Source organism: Balaenoptera acutorostrata, chromosome 2 (genome assembly GCF_949987535.1).
Source record: "Balaenoptera acutorostrata chromosome 2, mBalAcu1.1, whole genome shotgun sequence".
NCBI lineage: Eukaryota > Metazoa > Chordata > Mammalia > Artiodactyla > Balaenopteridae > Balaenoptera > Balaenoptera acutorostrata.
Window position 1 is genome coordinate 55,213,400 of NC_080065.1, and position 14,613 is coordinate 55,228,012.

Consider the following 14,613-nt stretch of genomic DNA (forward strand, 5'->3'; position numbering starts at 1 on the left):
ATTAAAAATTTTTAAAAAGAATTCATGTCACATAAACACAATTCAGAAATACAGCGGTAACATTGAATTCACTGGTTAACCATTACTACAAATGGAGATGCCTCACAGAGTATAGCAAAAAGAAAGAATCTTTATGGGCCCCTCTTTAGGGTGCTCCACTCCACCAGGCAGAGAAAGAGACATAAAATTTATATTAGACTTTTAAAATACTTTTCAAAATTTATATATTATATCTAATTTATTCATCTACTTTAAATTCCATGTGGAGAACTACTGAGCTAGAAGAAAGTTAAAACATCAGAAAAGAAAAACATGTGCTGTGGATCATAATATAAAGATAAAACTTTCCTGTTCTTACAATCCAAGGTATTACAAATTCTTTCTTTCAAAGCTTCAGTTTCTGTTTAAAGAGAATGTTATTTATACTACTTTATTCTTCCTTTTCTATAGGAGATGGTTTCTTACTATATGTTCCTAAATATATTCTCTTAGTTAATTTTAAAAGCAGTAGGATTACCATTTTAAGCTCTTAAAATATTATCCCATGTATCAAAAATATTCATATTCAAAGAGAAATATGTTCACAAAAACAGAGACGCACTGCTAGGACAATGTATTAGGAAATTGCTAACAAAATTATCCATAATCCTGGACCATCCTCTTGATATTTTATGATTACTTTAGACAGAAGTAAAAGAAGCCTAAAGTTTCTTTAGACAGAACCATGCAATGAAAATTCTATCATTGAAAAGGACAATGTTCATAGAACCTATTAGGAAAACATACTATTTAGTCAAGTTATAGAAACTATTTTCCAAAAATGCCTTGAAAATCTCTACCCAAAATGGCAAGTGCTCAAGATACTCTTTCCAAAACTTTAATCTCAAGATTCACAATACAGTCCTCTGATAAAGCCCTCTTATCCTTCAGGGAATGACACATTTTGAAAGTTTGATTCTTGCTTTTGAAAGATTTTATTATGTTAGTGGGCTCTCGGGGATTTGAATTCTGCTAGGGCATTAACTTCTCACAGATTGTTGTTTAAAGTATGGGACTAGAAATCTAAGGATGGGAAACACTCTCAAGATGTTAAGTTAGTCTTGGAGAAGACTCTGAAGAGTTTTCAAATAGATCTCTCATTCAGAATATTAACTTGGTTAAGAAAGATTTTGATACCCCAATTAAGAATCCCAAGATAAAAAATATTCTCTTGGAAGACAAAAAACAATAAAATTTTATTTCTTACCGAGAGAGCAAGATGTACACTTCCTGAAAGAATCTGAGAACAATTTCATACTTTCAGAAATACCCTTCTTTCTTTAAACTGCTAGATCCTAGACCATGGTTGATCAAACCATCATGCTGTACACCATAAACTTATATAGTGATCTATGTCAATTATTTCTCAATAAAACCAGGGAAAAAAGGTTTAAAAAAGCTGGGGGCTATGCAGATTTCAGTTCAATGTACAGAAAATCTTCCAAAAGTCAGACCTGAACAATCATAAAATAAAACTGAAATTTCCCATCACTGGAGATACTCCAGCATACACTAAATAACCTCTTAGCAGCAATGTTGTAGGCAGGAAAAAAAGAAAGAAACTAACATTTTTTCAGGGTATACTGTTAACTACTGTGCTAGGCATCTTTGTATCTCATTTAAGCATCATGACAATCTTCTTATCTTAGAAAGCATGAGAAACTTAGGTTCAGAAAGACTTAGCAATTTGCTTCAATCCTAACTACATCTGGATTTGAATCAGCTGTCTGATATCAATGCCCAAAATATCTCCACACAATTAAGCTACTTTTCAGTTTCTTTTAAATGTATCAAAATTGAATAAAGTCTTTGGCCAATTAAGGCTGATTAGTAAAGGTTTACTTGTATTTTAATATAATACAAAAACTCACTAAATGTTTGTAATATCCTCCTACCCTTTACCCGTATTTTAAAGGACGATATCTCAAATTAAGACTATTATGTACTAATTCATAATATATCCATTCAATAGATGAGCTTAGGCACCAACTTATACATTATTATTATTGGAACTTCTAAATGTAACATCACCACTTACGGATACTGTTAACATACTCCTCAAAAGTGTTCCATGGTCTTCCAAAAGACAGGACATTTAAAACATTCCTGCTTATTTAAAATTTTAATATCAACTCCCAGATTTCTATTCTATTTGATTTTTCAAATGAATGACACGGTTTGCAAACATTAATAACAAAGAAAATATTAGCAAGTATAAATCATAATTTAAAATATAGAGAGAGGGTTTTAAAGTAATTACCTAATGAAGAATAATTTACCTGATATTCAGAAAATAACTTTGTAAAGAACTGAACTCGGGCTCCTTTGATCAGAATAGAATAATTGATTATTTTACAGTCAAAGACCCTTTCAGTACAATAAAAGAAATTAGGATTATCTTTTCTAATGTTTCCATTCTTTTCAAGTAACTATAGCTATTAAATGATGCTAAAAATGTGAAGAAAAGCCCTTTGATTTACCTGGGAAAATTAAAATTTGCAGTTTACATAAGGGGGAAAGGGATATCATAAAAGCGCAAAACCATTTCGCAACTATTGTATCATTAAGAAAGTAAAACAGTATATGAAGAGAAAATGGCACTTTTATTGCTAGATGGTTTTTGTTTTTTAATTTTTTAAACAACTGTAAAGATCAATAAAGATATACACACAAATTTTCTGCCCTTGGGAAACCCTAAAGCCCAGGCCATCTTGGGTCCTTGCTTCTGGATATGAAATATTCTCTTTGTCCTCATTATCCTATTGGTAATATCTCTCCACAGCTGTTTAGAATAAAGGATCATGATGACCCAGGGGGAGAGCAGAGCACTGAAGAAGTCAAGAAGGAGCATCAGTGATTAGAAAGGTTACTTATCATTGTATCACACAAAGGAAAATTGAAAACCAACATATGGTGACCCTGTGGCCTGGCTCCAGGTATTTAGTAGTCATTTGAAGAAAGAAAATAATGCACCCTTATTTCAGCTTTAAATAGGTTAATCCTGTTATGTGGATAATTTAGGTGCAAGAGATCCTAAAAAAGGCAAAAAAAACCCAAAAAAGATTATATCTATATATGTTTTTTGTTATATATGTATTTTATATATACATTAAATACACACACATATATACATATATAAACAAAAAACTAATCTAGAAATGCAGATTAAACAATTAATTATCAATTTGAAGGGGTTAAAAATTATTAACTTGTTTTAAAAAAATACTTCTAAGAAGCAAACCCAGAGTAAAAACTACTGATCTCTAAGAACACAAATGATTATGAACCTATGATTTTGGCTTGAAATTCAAGGAAAAATAAAAATTACGTCAACTTCTTGTCAAGTATATGCCTGATATATATGTTTGGACTCCAAAAGAATATTGAGGTGCTAAAACAATTCCATACCTTTTATTCCCTAAGCCCATATCAAACCATATTGTAGAATATTTATGCCAACTTAAAATCCTCAAGGAAAGTGATTCTACAATCTCCCTCAGTACAAAATTTCAATATTTAATAACTTGAAATTCTTCCTACTACCTAATCTACAACCTTTCAGCTGTAAAAATTAAGGCGACTGTGTTGTTTTATGCTCTTGGTGGGGAAGGAGAACAATTTGTTACCAGGAATCAAACTATAATAAATGTTCCAAAGCCTGAAAGTGATTTTGAAGCCAACATTTAGCTTTCTTTTTCACAGGCTATTCAAACTCAATTTCTTTAAACTTCCCTTATATGTACTTCTAAGTATTTCACTATTATCCTCTCCCAAGTTATCTGCATCTCTTAAGAAAAAAATTAGGTAGGTAGTCAATAGTACCCTAAAAAGACTAATAAAATATTTTTATTGGAATGATTCTCAATGAGAAAGCAAAAATTACTTGAATCTTAGCTGATAGTGATAAAATAATAAACAAAAGGGAGTAAGCATGAAAACATTAAAAACTGAGTCTAAGAGACAAAAGAGGTCTGTCTTAAGTATACTCCACAGGGATAATACCCTGATTAGAGAACTCAAATATCTTATCTTTAGCAGGTTATGCTTACTCCAAAGAGCTATACTTCAGGCAGACACAGCTTGATGGCATGCTTATTAAAGATATTAATTAACATGTTAAACAAAAATAATTTATACTATCCTGTATTTTAATTCTATGCTTACCAAACAACTTTTGATAATAAATTTGTCTACTGGGTAGACTTCCTTAGGTAATAAAATGTTCATATTTCAGTACAGTTGACTGAATATAAACAGAGAGGCTATATTTCTTACTATAAATTAATAAATCCAATTTTATATATAAACATATATATTCCCTTGATCTTTCATGTCTAATATTAGATCCTAAAAATCTCTCATAACTTAAAGTATGGAACAAATATAGTACACTTAGCCATTTATAGATTATTCTATCATTAATCACTTAATTGAGGTATGTAGAAGCAAAACATTAAAAAGTTTAATGATCTGTAAGTAAAATAGAGCACTTGCCACAAACACATTTCCCCTGGAAAGATTCAAAATGAATGAGAAGTCTTAAAGTTTCCAAAGCAATGTCATATTTTCTTTTTGTATGTTCTGTTTCCACCACAATACACTGGGATTCTGCAATATTAAAGTCAAAATTATGGAGCCCACATACTTCTGTACATAAACACCTCCATTCATTTCATAAAATTATGGAGCAGCACCCTCCCATAAAATAAGAGTGAATCTGCAATTCCCTAGAAAAACAAGGGCATTGCTATAAGGGAGTATTATCAGTGGCAGAGTTGCTTTAGTACTCTGTGTAGGGTGTTTTTGGAGGGGAAGAGAAAAGGGAAGGGAAGAGGACATAGATCACTTTACAAAAGTCATCAATTTTCCAATATGATTTTCCCAGATTACAAAATCATATTTGTTTCCTAAGATAATGTGTCTTTGAAATTCCGTGATTCTCTGCACATCAGTAAGTTCTCTTGGTTTCATTCATTAAAAATCTTTCAGTAGTTTTCCTTTGCTCTTAAAAACCTAGAATTCTTAACATGGCCTATAAGTCTGATTTGGATCCTACTCTTTTCTAGCCTCATGTATATGATGCTTGCTTTGAGAGCTTCGGCCTCACTGGTCTTCTCTCAGCTCTCCAAATACACAGCCTCATGGTCTTCACAAAGGTCCTCTCTCCTCTCTCTCTCTCTTTTTTAACATCTTTATTGGAGTATAATTGCTTTACAATGTTGTGTTAGTTTCTGCTGTATAACAAAGTGTATCAGCTATATGTATACATATATCCCCATATCCCCTCCCTCTTGCGTCTCCCTCCCCCGCTCCCTATCCCACCCCACTAGGTGGTCACGGAGCTGATCTCCCTGTGCTATGCGGCTGCTTCCCACTAGCTAGCTATTTTACATTTGGTAGTGTATATATGTCAGTGCTACTCTCTCACTTCATCCCAGCTTACCCTTCCCCCTCACTGTGTCCTCAAGTCCATTCTCTACGTCTGTGCCTTTAGTCCTGCCCTACCCCTAGGTTCATCAGAACCTTTTTTTTTTTTTTTTCGATTCCATTTATATGTGTTAGCATACAGTATTTGTTTTTCTCTTTCTGACTTACTTAACTCTGTATGACAGACTCTAGGTCCATCCACCTCACTACAAATAACTCAATTTCGTTTCTTTTCATGGCTGAAGAATATTCCATTGTATATATATGTGTCACATCTTCTTTATCCATTCATCTGTCAATGGACACTTAGGTTGCTTCCATGTCCTGGCTATTGTAAATAGTGCTGCAATGAACATTGTGGTACATGTCTCTTTTTGAATTATGGTTTTCTCAGAGTATATGCCCAGTAGTGGGATTGCTGGGTCATATGGTAGTTCTATTTTTAGTTTTTTGAGGAAGCTCCATATTGTTCTCCATAGTGGCTGTATCAACTTACTCCTCTCTCTCTTTACCAGATAATTCTTCTCACTCATTTATTCACCAAATGTTTTCTGAGCTCCTATTATGAGGCAGGCATTGTGCTACTCACTTTATAAATAGCCATGAATAAATAGGCAGGCAGTAAGCAAGATGAACAAGTAAAATACATAGTATGTTAGAAAGTAACAAATGGTAAGGAGAAAAATAAAGCAAGGAAAAATGACAAGAATTGAGTGTGTCTGTGTACGTGTGTGCATGTGTGCATGCATGCATGCACAATTTTAGATAAGGTTGTTAGGGAAGGCCTTGCCTAGAAGATCGCATTTAACTAATTAACAAGCAATCAAATAAGCAAAATGATTATGGATTGTAATAAGTGCTATGAAGGAAATAAAAAGCATAATTTCCTTTATGCTTTAACTGGGAGCATAAATGTAAGTAACTGGGAGAAGCCTTTGCATATAGATGGATCAGACAGAAAATCTGCATGTGAGCTGAGATTGAAGGATGAGAATGAGTCAAAATGTGACCCTTAGAGTATCTTAACATGGTCCCCAAAGTACAGATGGCTCAGATTCTCCTAAAGCACTATTAGCATATCAGCTATATAGGATGGTATCATGGATGACATAGATATTCATAGAGGAAAGGGAAACATGTATAGAATATCTGCCATGTGCCAGGTAAATGAAAAGCACTTTGCATGCTTGTCATACTCTTTAACTTTCTAAAGGTTTCAAGAACAAGTTAGCTGCTGTTCGCTGTAAAAAGTTGTTGCTGAGTAAAATCTGCTGGTGGTCAATGAACATTTAGGTTGCTTCCATGTCTTAGCTATTGTGAATAATGTTGCAATAAATATGAGAATACACACTCAAAGATCCTGATTTCAATTCCTCTGGATATACACCCAGGAGTAGGATTCCTAGATAATATAGTAGTTCTTTTTTTTTTTTTTTTTAATTAATTAATTTATTTATTTATTTATGGGTGTGTTGGGTCTTCGTTTCTGTGCGAGGGCTTTCTCTAGTTGTGGTAAGTGGGGGCCACTCTTCATCACGGTGCAACGGGCCTCTCACTATCGCGGCCTCTCTTGTTGCGGAGCACAGGCTCCAGACGCGCAGGCTCAGTAATTGTGGCTCACGGACCCAGTTGCTCCGCGGCATGTGGGATCTTCCCAGACCAGGGCTCGAACCCGTGTCCCCTGCATTAGCAGGCAGACTCTCAACCACTGCGCCACCAGGGAAGCCCCAATATGGTAGTTCTTATTTTAATTTTTTGAGAAAGCTCCATATTGTTTTCCACAGTGGCTGCACAAATTTACATTCCCACCAACAGTGTATAAGAATTCTCTTTTCTCCACATTCTTGTGAACACTAGTTATCTTTTTTTTTTTTATAATAACCATCCTAACAGGTGTAAGGTGATATCTCATTGCAGTTTTGATTTGCATTTTCCTGATGATTAGTGATGTTTAGCAACTTTTCATATACCTGTTCGTCATTTGTATATCTTTTTTTGAGAAATGTCTATTCAGTTCCTTTGCCCATTTTTAAATTGGATTACTTGCTTTTTTGCTAAAACTGTAGGAGTTCCTTATACATTTTGGACATTAACCTGTTAGCAGGTATATGGTTCGCAAATAATTTCTCCAAATTCCATAAACTGCTTCTTTGTTTTGTTGACTGTGCCTTTGCTGTGCAGAGCGTTTTATTCTGATGTAGTACCACTTGTCTATATCTACTTTTGTTGCCTGTGCTTTTCATATCAAGAAATCACTGCCAAGACCAAAATCAAGAAGATTTTCCCCTATATTTTCTTCTAGTAGTTTTATAGTTTTGGGTCTTACATTTGTCTTTAATCCACTTTGAGTTAATTTTTGCATCTGTTGTAAGATAAGGGTCCAGTTTTATTCTTCTGAATGTGGCTGTTCAGTTTTTCCAAAGCCATTTATTGAAGTGACTATCCTTTTTCCATTGTGTATTCTTGGCACCCTAATTGAAAATCAGTTGATCGTATATGCATAGGTTCATTTTTGGGTCTCTATTCTGTTCCACTGGTAAATTGCCAAATGTGTATTAATGAACCTACTCACAAGGAATTCAGGCAAGATTTTTCATAACTACAGATGTAGTCATTGATAATCTCCACAATGACCACATGACGGAGATGGAAAGCTGACCACTGCTCCAGTTCTGGGTCATTCTGCAGATCATTGTTTAAAATCTTCCCTGACATCATTAGAGACCTGCTAGTTGAAAGAGGGATCATTTCATGATGCTTCAACATCAAATGTATCTCCTCACTAAAAGGCTACAGTGCTTTTCTAAACCTCCAGTGCTTGTGTTTAGCATTCATCTCAGGATACTACACTCAGATAGCCATCTAAATCAGGGCTGGTTTGTTTTTCCCTCCAGCTACCATCTGAAGCATGACTTGTTTACCTGTCTGGATTCTCACCTTCAAAGCCACTATTATTTTCTAAAGTAGCATTTAGAATCATTTAAAATCTTAGGGATAATCCCGATAAAACACATGTGTTTTGGGGGGGTGTGTGTGTGTGCTGTCAATTGTGTAAACCCAATTTTTCAGGCACAAGCTTAAGAGGCGTAAGTGGTTGTAAAGAATCTGTTACAACCCAAGAAACTTTGTTAGTAATATATAGCAGTAAATGTAGATTAACATTTTCACTTGCTAACAAAGAAATGAGAGACCATAGATGAGAATAATCTAACAGAAAATCTGTAATCACATTTGATCATGAATTTCAACCTACTAAGCTACAAGTATATACAAAGACTGTGATTACAGTTTGACTGACTTTTTCTGAGGGAAAAAACAACCCAAGGGAAAAAAGAAACTAAAACCATACAGAAACAAGAAACAAGTACAGACTCTTCACAGAGAGACAAGAAATGCCAAAGTTTTACTCAAGGCTCTAGATCTTTAGATAGTTGCACACAATCTTTGAATCTAGTGCACAAAATGTGCTGCCAAAGCCTACTAGGAATAATAATATACTTGTCACTCAAGGGATATTTAAAAAAATCACTTTCCTTTGTACTGTACCCAAGAAGAATAATTGGTACAGTACAACGCATATATTGTTTAGTCTTAACTACCTTAAAACTTAATTCCTTTTATTGTTATTATTTTTAAAAAGGGATTTTAAATACACTATTTGCGTAAAAGTTGGAACTAAGCCTTAAACTTGCTTTTTAAATATTTTTTGAATATTTTTTGACAAACAACTCTTCATTTAAAAATCCTATTCTTTCACTCAACATGCTTTTATTGTGTATCTACTATGAACATCTTCCAATATTAGACACTGAAATCTTTCTCTATGAGACTTAAAAAAGAATTTTTTTTTTCACATATTTTGAGATAGACACTGAGACTTTTTTAGGCAAACAAGAAGAGTCAATCATTATACCTCCATTTTTTTCCATAGCAATTTTCCTTGTTCCTCTATTTGGGTTAATGTCATCTTGTCCGCACTCAGTTATCGTGTTAGAATGTGGGCAGTGGATAAAGTAACTTGAAATGACTCAATACTAAAAGTATAAGTTAAAATAAAGGCTCCTAGACAAAGTAAAAATGCCCTTAACCCAATTATTAGAGTACCAGAAAAGGTGGGGAGTCAGGGAGGTTTCAAAATCATAATATTTCAAAGACAAACAAAAGTTGGTATTGTAAACTCAGAACTTAAAAAAGGAATACGTTAGAAAATTTTAAAATTCTGCCCACAACCCTCACAAGACATTTGAAACTTGTCTAATTAAGGATTACTCAAACATTTAGAAATAGATATTATACAAATTATATCAGAAAAAGAGCAGTGTTAAAGGCCATATTTGTGTTAATACTGTTACCAGAGGTAAACTACATTCATCAAAATTCCATCTTAACAACTGTGTCATGAAAAACACATATAAATGACTAAACATAAGGATTAAGACTTCTTACCCCATATTTACATTGGCGGGATGTTGCTCCATACTGGAAACGGCATTGTTCATCAGCATCATACACCTGACCTGGGGCCACAGCTGGATAAAGAAAGTCACGCTTGGGAGGCTCATTATCAAGGCAAGTACCACGGCCTGAACTGTTCAACATAAAGGATCAAAGGAAATTAGGTACACTGTGGACTATTTCAATCACAGTTATGAAACCATGTGTTGAGCTCTTTGTTTTAATAATTGATGCATGAAAAACAATATATTCTACAAATAAATAATCATATGGCAAAATAGTATATCTTTACTACAACTTGAATAAGAGCTCCAATAGTTTTTTCCAGCACCAAGACACAATACAAGCATCTCACAAAACAATCTAAAAATGTTATGTTGGCCTTTAAACACTGATTTAAACTAATTTCTGAAGGAATCAAAACAATTTCATACTGCTCTAAGCTTCTTGTTTGTTTTCAGTGGAAATATAACCACATCTGGTAGTAGAATCAAAAACATAAAATGTGGAAAAAAACTGTGGTTGTGATCCTTAAAGACCTAATCTATATACTTCCACCTTGGGCAGAACAATAGATGCTGTGGTAAGACATGTCCAAAGCTTCTTGAAATATTTCAATAACAAATGGGCTGAATGACAGATGAGGCCAAGATCCAAAGTTGTCCTCTCAAGTATATTAGAAATGTTTAGTCTCTCAAAAATTTCATATTTCATCTAGGATCATCAGAGTTGGAAAAGAGAATGTTCTCCTCTCTCTATAATTTCTGCTTTTCAAAGTATGCTTGCACTCAAACATAATATTTTAATTCAGTGGAACAAATAACATAAAGATCGCCAAAAGCCAGAGAGAATATCTTAGTTTAAACAGCTTTATACTTTGCTAAATATAATTGTTCATTTTTATTTAGTCAGTGTGCATAAAATAGGACAGATGCTTTTTTACTTTCATTTCATATGTGAGTAAGTTAGAATTTTTAAAGAATTCCTATGCCAACATTTAAAAATTTTTTCCAACATTCCTGTCAATTGTGCCAGCACTTGTGTTTTTTTTTCCAAATCTTTTCCATCCACTTTGCCAAAGGAAAATAATTTCACAAGTAGAAGTTCCTCAACTATTATTTAGGACAGTACAAATTTTCATTTATAGGTAAGTAAGAAAGAACCATGCATAATAATGTTTCATATTCACTTAAAATTTTATCATATTCTTAAAATGCGAAAGCAAATTTGTTATATAAAAATGTATATTTGCACAGTAGCAAATACCTTTAAAAAACTGAACCATACTATGCATAAGGTGATAGATTCAAAGACCCAAAGGATAGAAAATTATCTTCTTTATGCCCTTTTTCTTTCATTTACGCCCCTCTTGATAAATTTTTTAAACAATAAAAATATTTAAATGGAATATTAAATGTGGTACTGAATAGATGTATGTTATTATTGGCTATTATAATCATTTCATTTGTCACTGCTCTAGGTGTCTAACTAATACAGAACAACTTTTTTTTTTTTTGAGAACAACTTTTTTTCACCCAACTATCCAGATTTCATGACAGAATGCTTTTTATTTTCTGTTTTTTGTACTTTTAGAAATTGTCATGTACCTCAGCAAGAAAAACTATTTCTAAGTGAATTTTAAAAATAATAAGTTCTTTTTATTTTATTATGCAAAATATATGGGTATGCAAATTTTAGGCAAATGTAATTCTACTAGTAAATTCAAAATTTATATTAAGGTTAGTGATAAAGTGGTCAATGCGAAAAGTATAATGGAAGAAGAATTTATGAGATAATTGTATTAGTAGTTTAATTTCCTAATTTGCCTCCTAAAATATTAGTTTCATCTCTATCTACAACAAAACTATAAAAGTCTATCTGAAAGGAGCTAAATATGTAATAAAAATAAAATATCAAGCTAAGTTCTATATAAATCAACGGGAAAATTTTAAGCACTGAAGTACTTAAGTACAGGATCCTACGGATAAAAATATTTGCCAATAGCATAACAAAGAAAGTATAAGATATATTCACCTAAGTGGCACCAACTCAAAATCCATTAAAAATTATTGTACATAATTACTTTTATTACTACAGAAAATTACTCTAAAAACTTAGAGGAAGAAGTATGTGGACCCCCCAAAATAGTTTAGGATAACCTGAGAATCCTGAGGAAAAAATAACCTGAGGAAAAAATTCTTTCCTGATAGCAAACTGAGAATTGGCTTAACCCAGGAGGAAGCAAGAATAATTGCTTCATTTAAAGTTCTTGTTCCCAGGTATTAATGGTCTTCAAATCACAGTTCACGTTCTGTAAAAAAATACCAAATTAGATGACCATTGCAGGAGCCTCCAGACGACGAAGTAATGGCATGCACTGTGGTCACCTGTGGGAAAATTCTTCTGAGAAAGTCTATCCCAAAAGTGATTTGTGTTTCAATTCTTTGGAAGTAACTATTGCTTTGTATTAATGTGGTCTAGTTAAATATCTAGATGTCTCGTTCTCTCTTCCAGTATATTTTTGCAGAAGAACAAAACACCATATGAAATACAATAAGTGAAAAATTATATAGATCTTTAAATAATGAACATGTATTTAGGAATATGGCATCAACAAAGACCTTTTAAAATGGGTTTGGCTATATTTGTACAGAATATCAATGCTTGCAAGTCAAGCGTCTTACCTACTAGTATTGGCTCCAGGATAGCAAGTGTGGGATACGTGCAAGGTTGATTTAAACTGTTTGTACATTTTGGGTAGAAAATGTACTACATATTTTCCTTCTAGTAACCATAAACATTACATACAGTAAAACCTTGATTAAAGTATTTGGGGGGTGAGATAGTTTTCATACTTTAATTCTTAACTGAGGGTTAAGCTATGAAAATATTTTTTTTGCATAATGTTACTAAAACTTGTGTGCCACTTTCCTGCTACTTTCAAGTAAGTTAAATCTGTAGACCACAATTATTAATTAACTCTTAGAAGATAATAATTCTGGATATGTTCATGCCTTTGTGCCATCAATTACCATTATGAAATATCACAGATATAGGTATGGAAGGTATATAGGTATAGAGGACATGAATCTGAGAGATGTATATATAACCCTAGGAGTGCTTTTCTTTGTTTTTTTTCCTTAGAAAATTTCCCAGTTTTCAACCCCAATCATACTCCTCTTTGTCTCCCCAAGAATTAATGAATATTCTGATTTTTAAAATAATAATTTCTTTGGTTTTCTCAGTAATTATTCATATCCCAATTATTCATCTGCCTGCTCTTGGATTCTATATAAAAGGAGTCATACTGTAGGTTTTCTTTTGTGACTTTATTCTTTTGCTCAATATTATGAATGTGAGACACATCCATGTTGATGTGTGTAACTGTAAGCTGCTCATTTATATTGTTCTTTGATATTCCATTTAAGACTATGCCACAGTTATTTATCCATTCTTCTATTAATAAACATTTAAGTTATTTCTAATTTCTGGAAATTGCAAATTATGCTGATATAAACATTTTTGTATAGTCTTCTGGTACCAATGCTTTTCTTAAAAATATTAGATATGAGTTATTTTCTTATATTTTGTAATTGTCTCCTTTTAACAAAAAGAAGTTCTGAGTAATTTTTATTTAATCTAGGGTTCTAGTTAATCAATATACAATTCTTATGATACTAAGCCTAGGGTTATTTATGCTACTATTTTCAAATTAATAGTGGTAATACTATATATAAATCATCGTGAATTTTCTCATAAAATGCCACTTTTAAGTATAGCTGGTTTGTGCCCTGGTGTCATATGTGAATTTTTTCACTTAGAAAACATAAACCTCACTCATTAATAAATGAAATGAAGAACACTGTAGTTTCCATATATGAGATGTTATTACAACTTACTGTTGTTAAGCATAGAGCATAAGCATGTCCTGAGCAAAACTGTATACATAAAAAGTGGAACTATGATTAATTCCCTAGCAGCATATATTTCACAACTAAAAGCCCAATCCTGATTAATATCTACAGCACTATAGGTAATTATTGAATTAATACACTCTACTTTTGTTTATGCTTCTAAGACAAGGCAAAAAAATGTCTATTAGTTTGAGAACATGCTTTTCCCTTGATTATGAAATTAGTAAATCAAAGTATGTTTACATTTCCAGAATCCTTGCAGTATGATAGCAAAGTCATGTTTTATGTATTCTACTTCTAATTAGAGAAGTCTTATTCACATAGTTCAAAAATTAGCCTTAAAAATAGGTACATGAGCCAGAGTTGAGTCTTCAATTAAAATTTACAGATCCTTATGTAAAATACGGTCTGTTGGCTTTGTTTCCAGAACACATGAAGACATACTCCTAATTGAAATTTTAGATTTATTTTTCACTTAAACAATTATACTATAAAGGACAGGCCTTCAGTCTACAACACAGTGGGTCAATCTAAGAAATAAATCTTTCTATATAACCCTGTACATATCTTAACAGTTTCTTAACAACAACAACAAAAAGTTAACAGATAATACCACCTCCTACTTTTTCCCACAAAATTGTGCTAATATACCTAAATTAAGCAAAAATGAATTAGGTTAACTCATCTATGGCAAGTCAAGTGTCTTACCTACTACATTCTCATAAACTGCTCTATCAATCTTCAGAAAACTAACAATATTATTACCTTCTAAAATGAG

The 14,613-nt window shown here is 32.7% G+C and overlaps 1 protein-coding gene across 2 annotated transcripts in view; it reads right to left on the bottom strand.

Annotated features, from left to right (window-relative positions):
* Positions 1 to 14,613, bottom strand: part of ADAMTS6 (ADAM metallopeptidase with thrombospondin type 1 motif 6) — a 274,639-nt gene that overhangs the window by 106,240 nt on the left and 153,786 nt on the right. For both annotated transcript variants that reach the window (XM_057541697.1, XM_057541698.1), the window contains exon 11: positions 9,913 to 10,054. In XM_057541697.1, the coding sequence (XP_057397680.1) occupies positions 9,913 to 10,054 (142 nt within the window). The remainder of the gene's footprint in view (positions 1 to 9,912; positions 10,055 to 14,613) is intronic.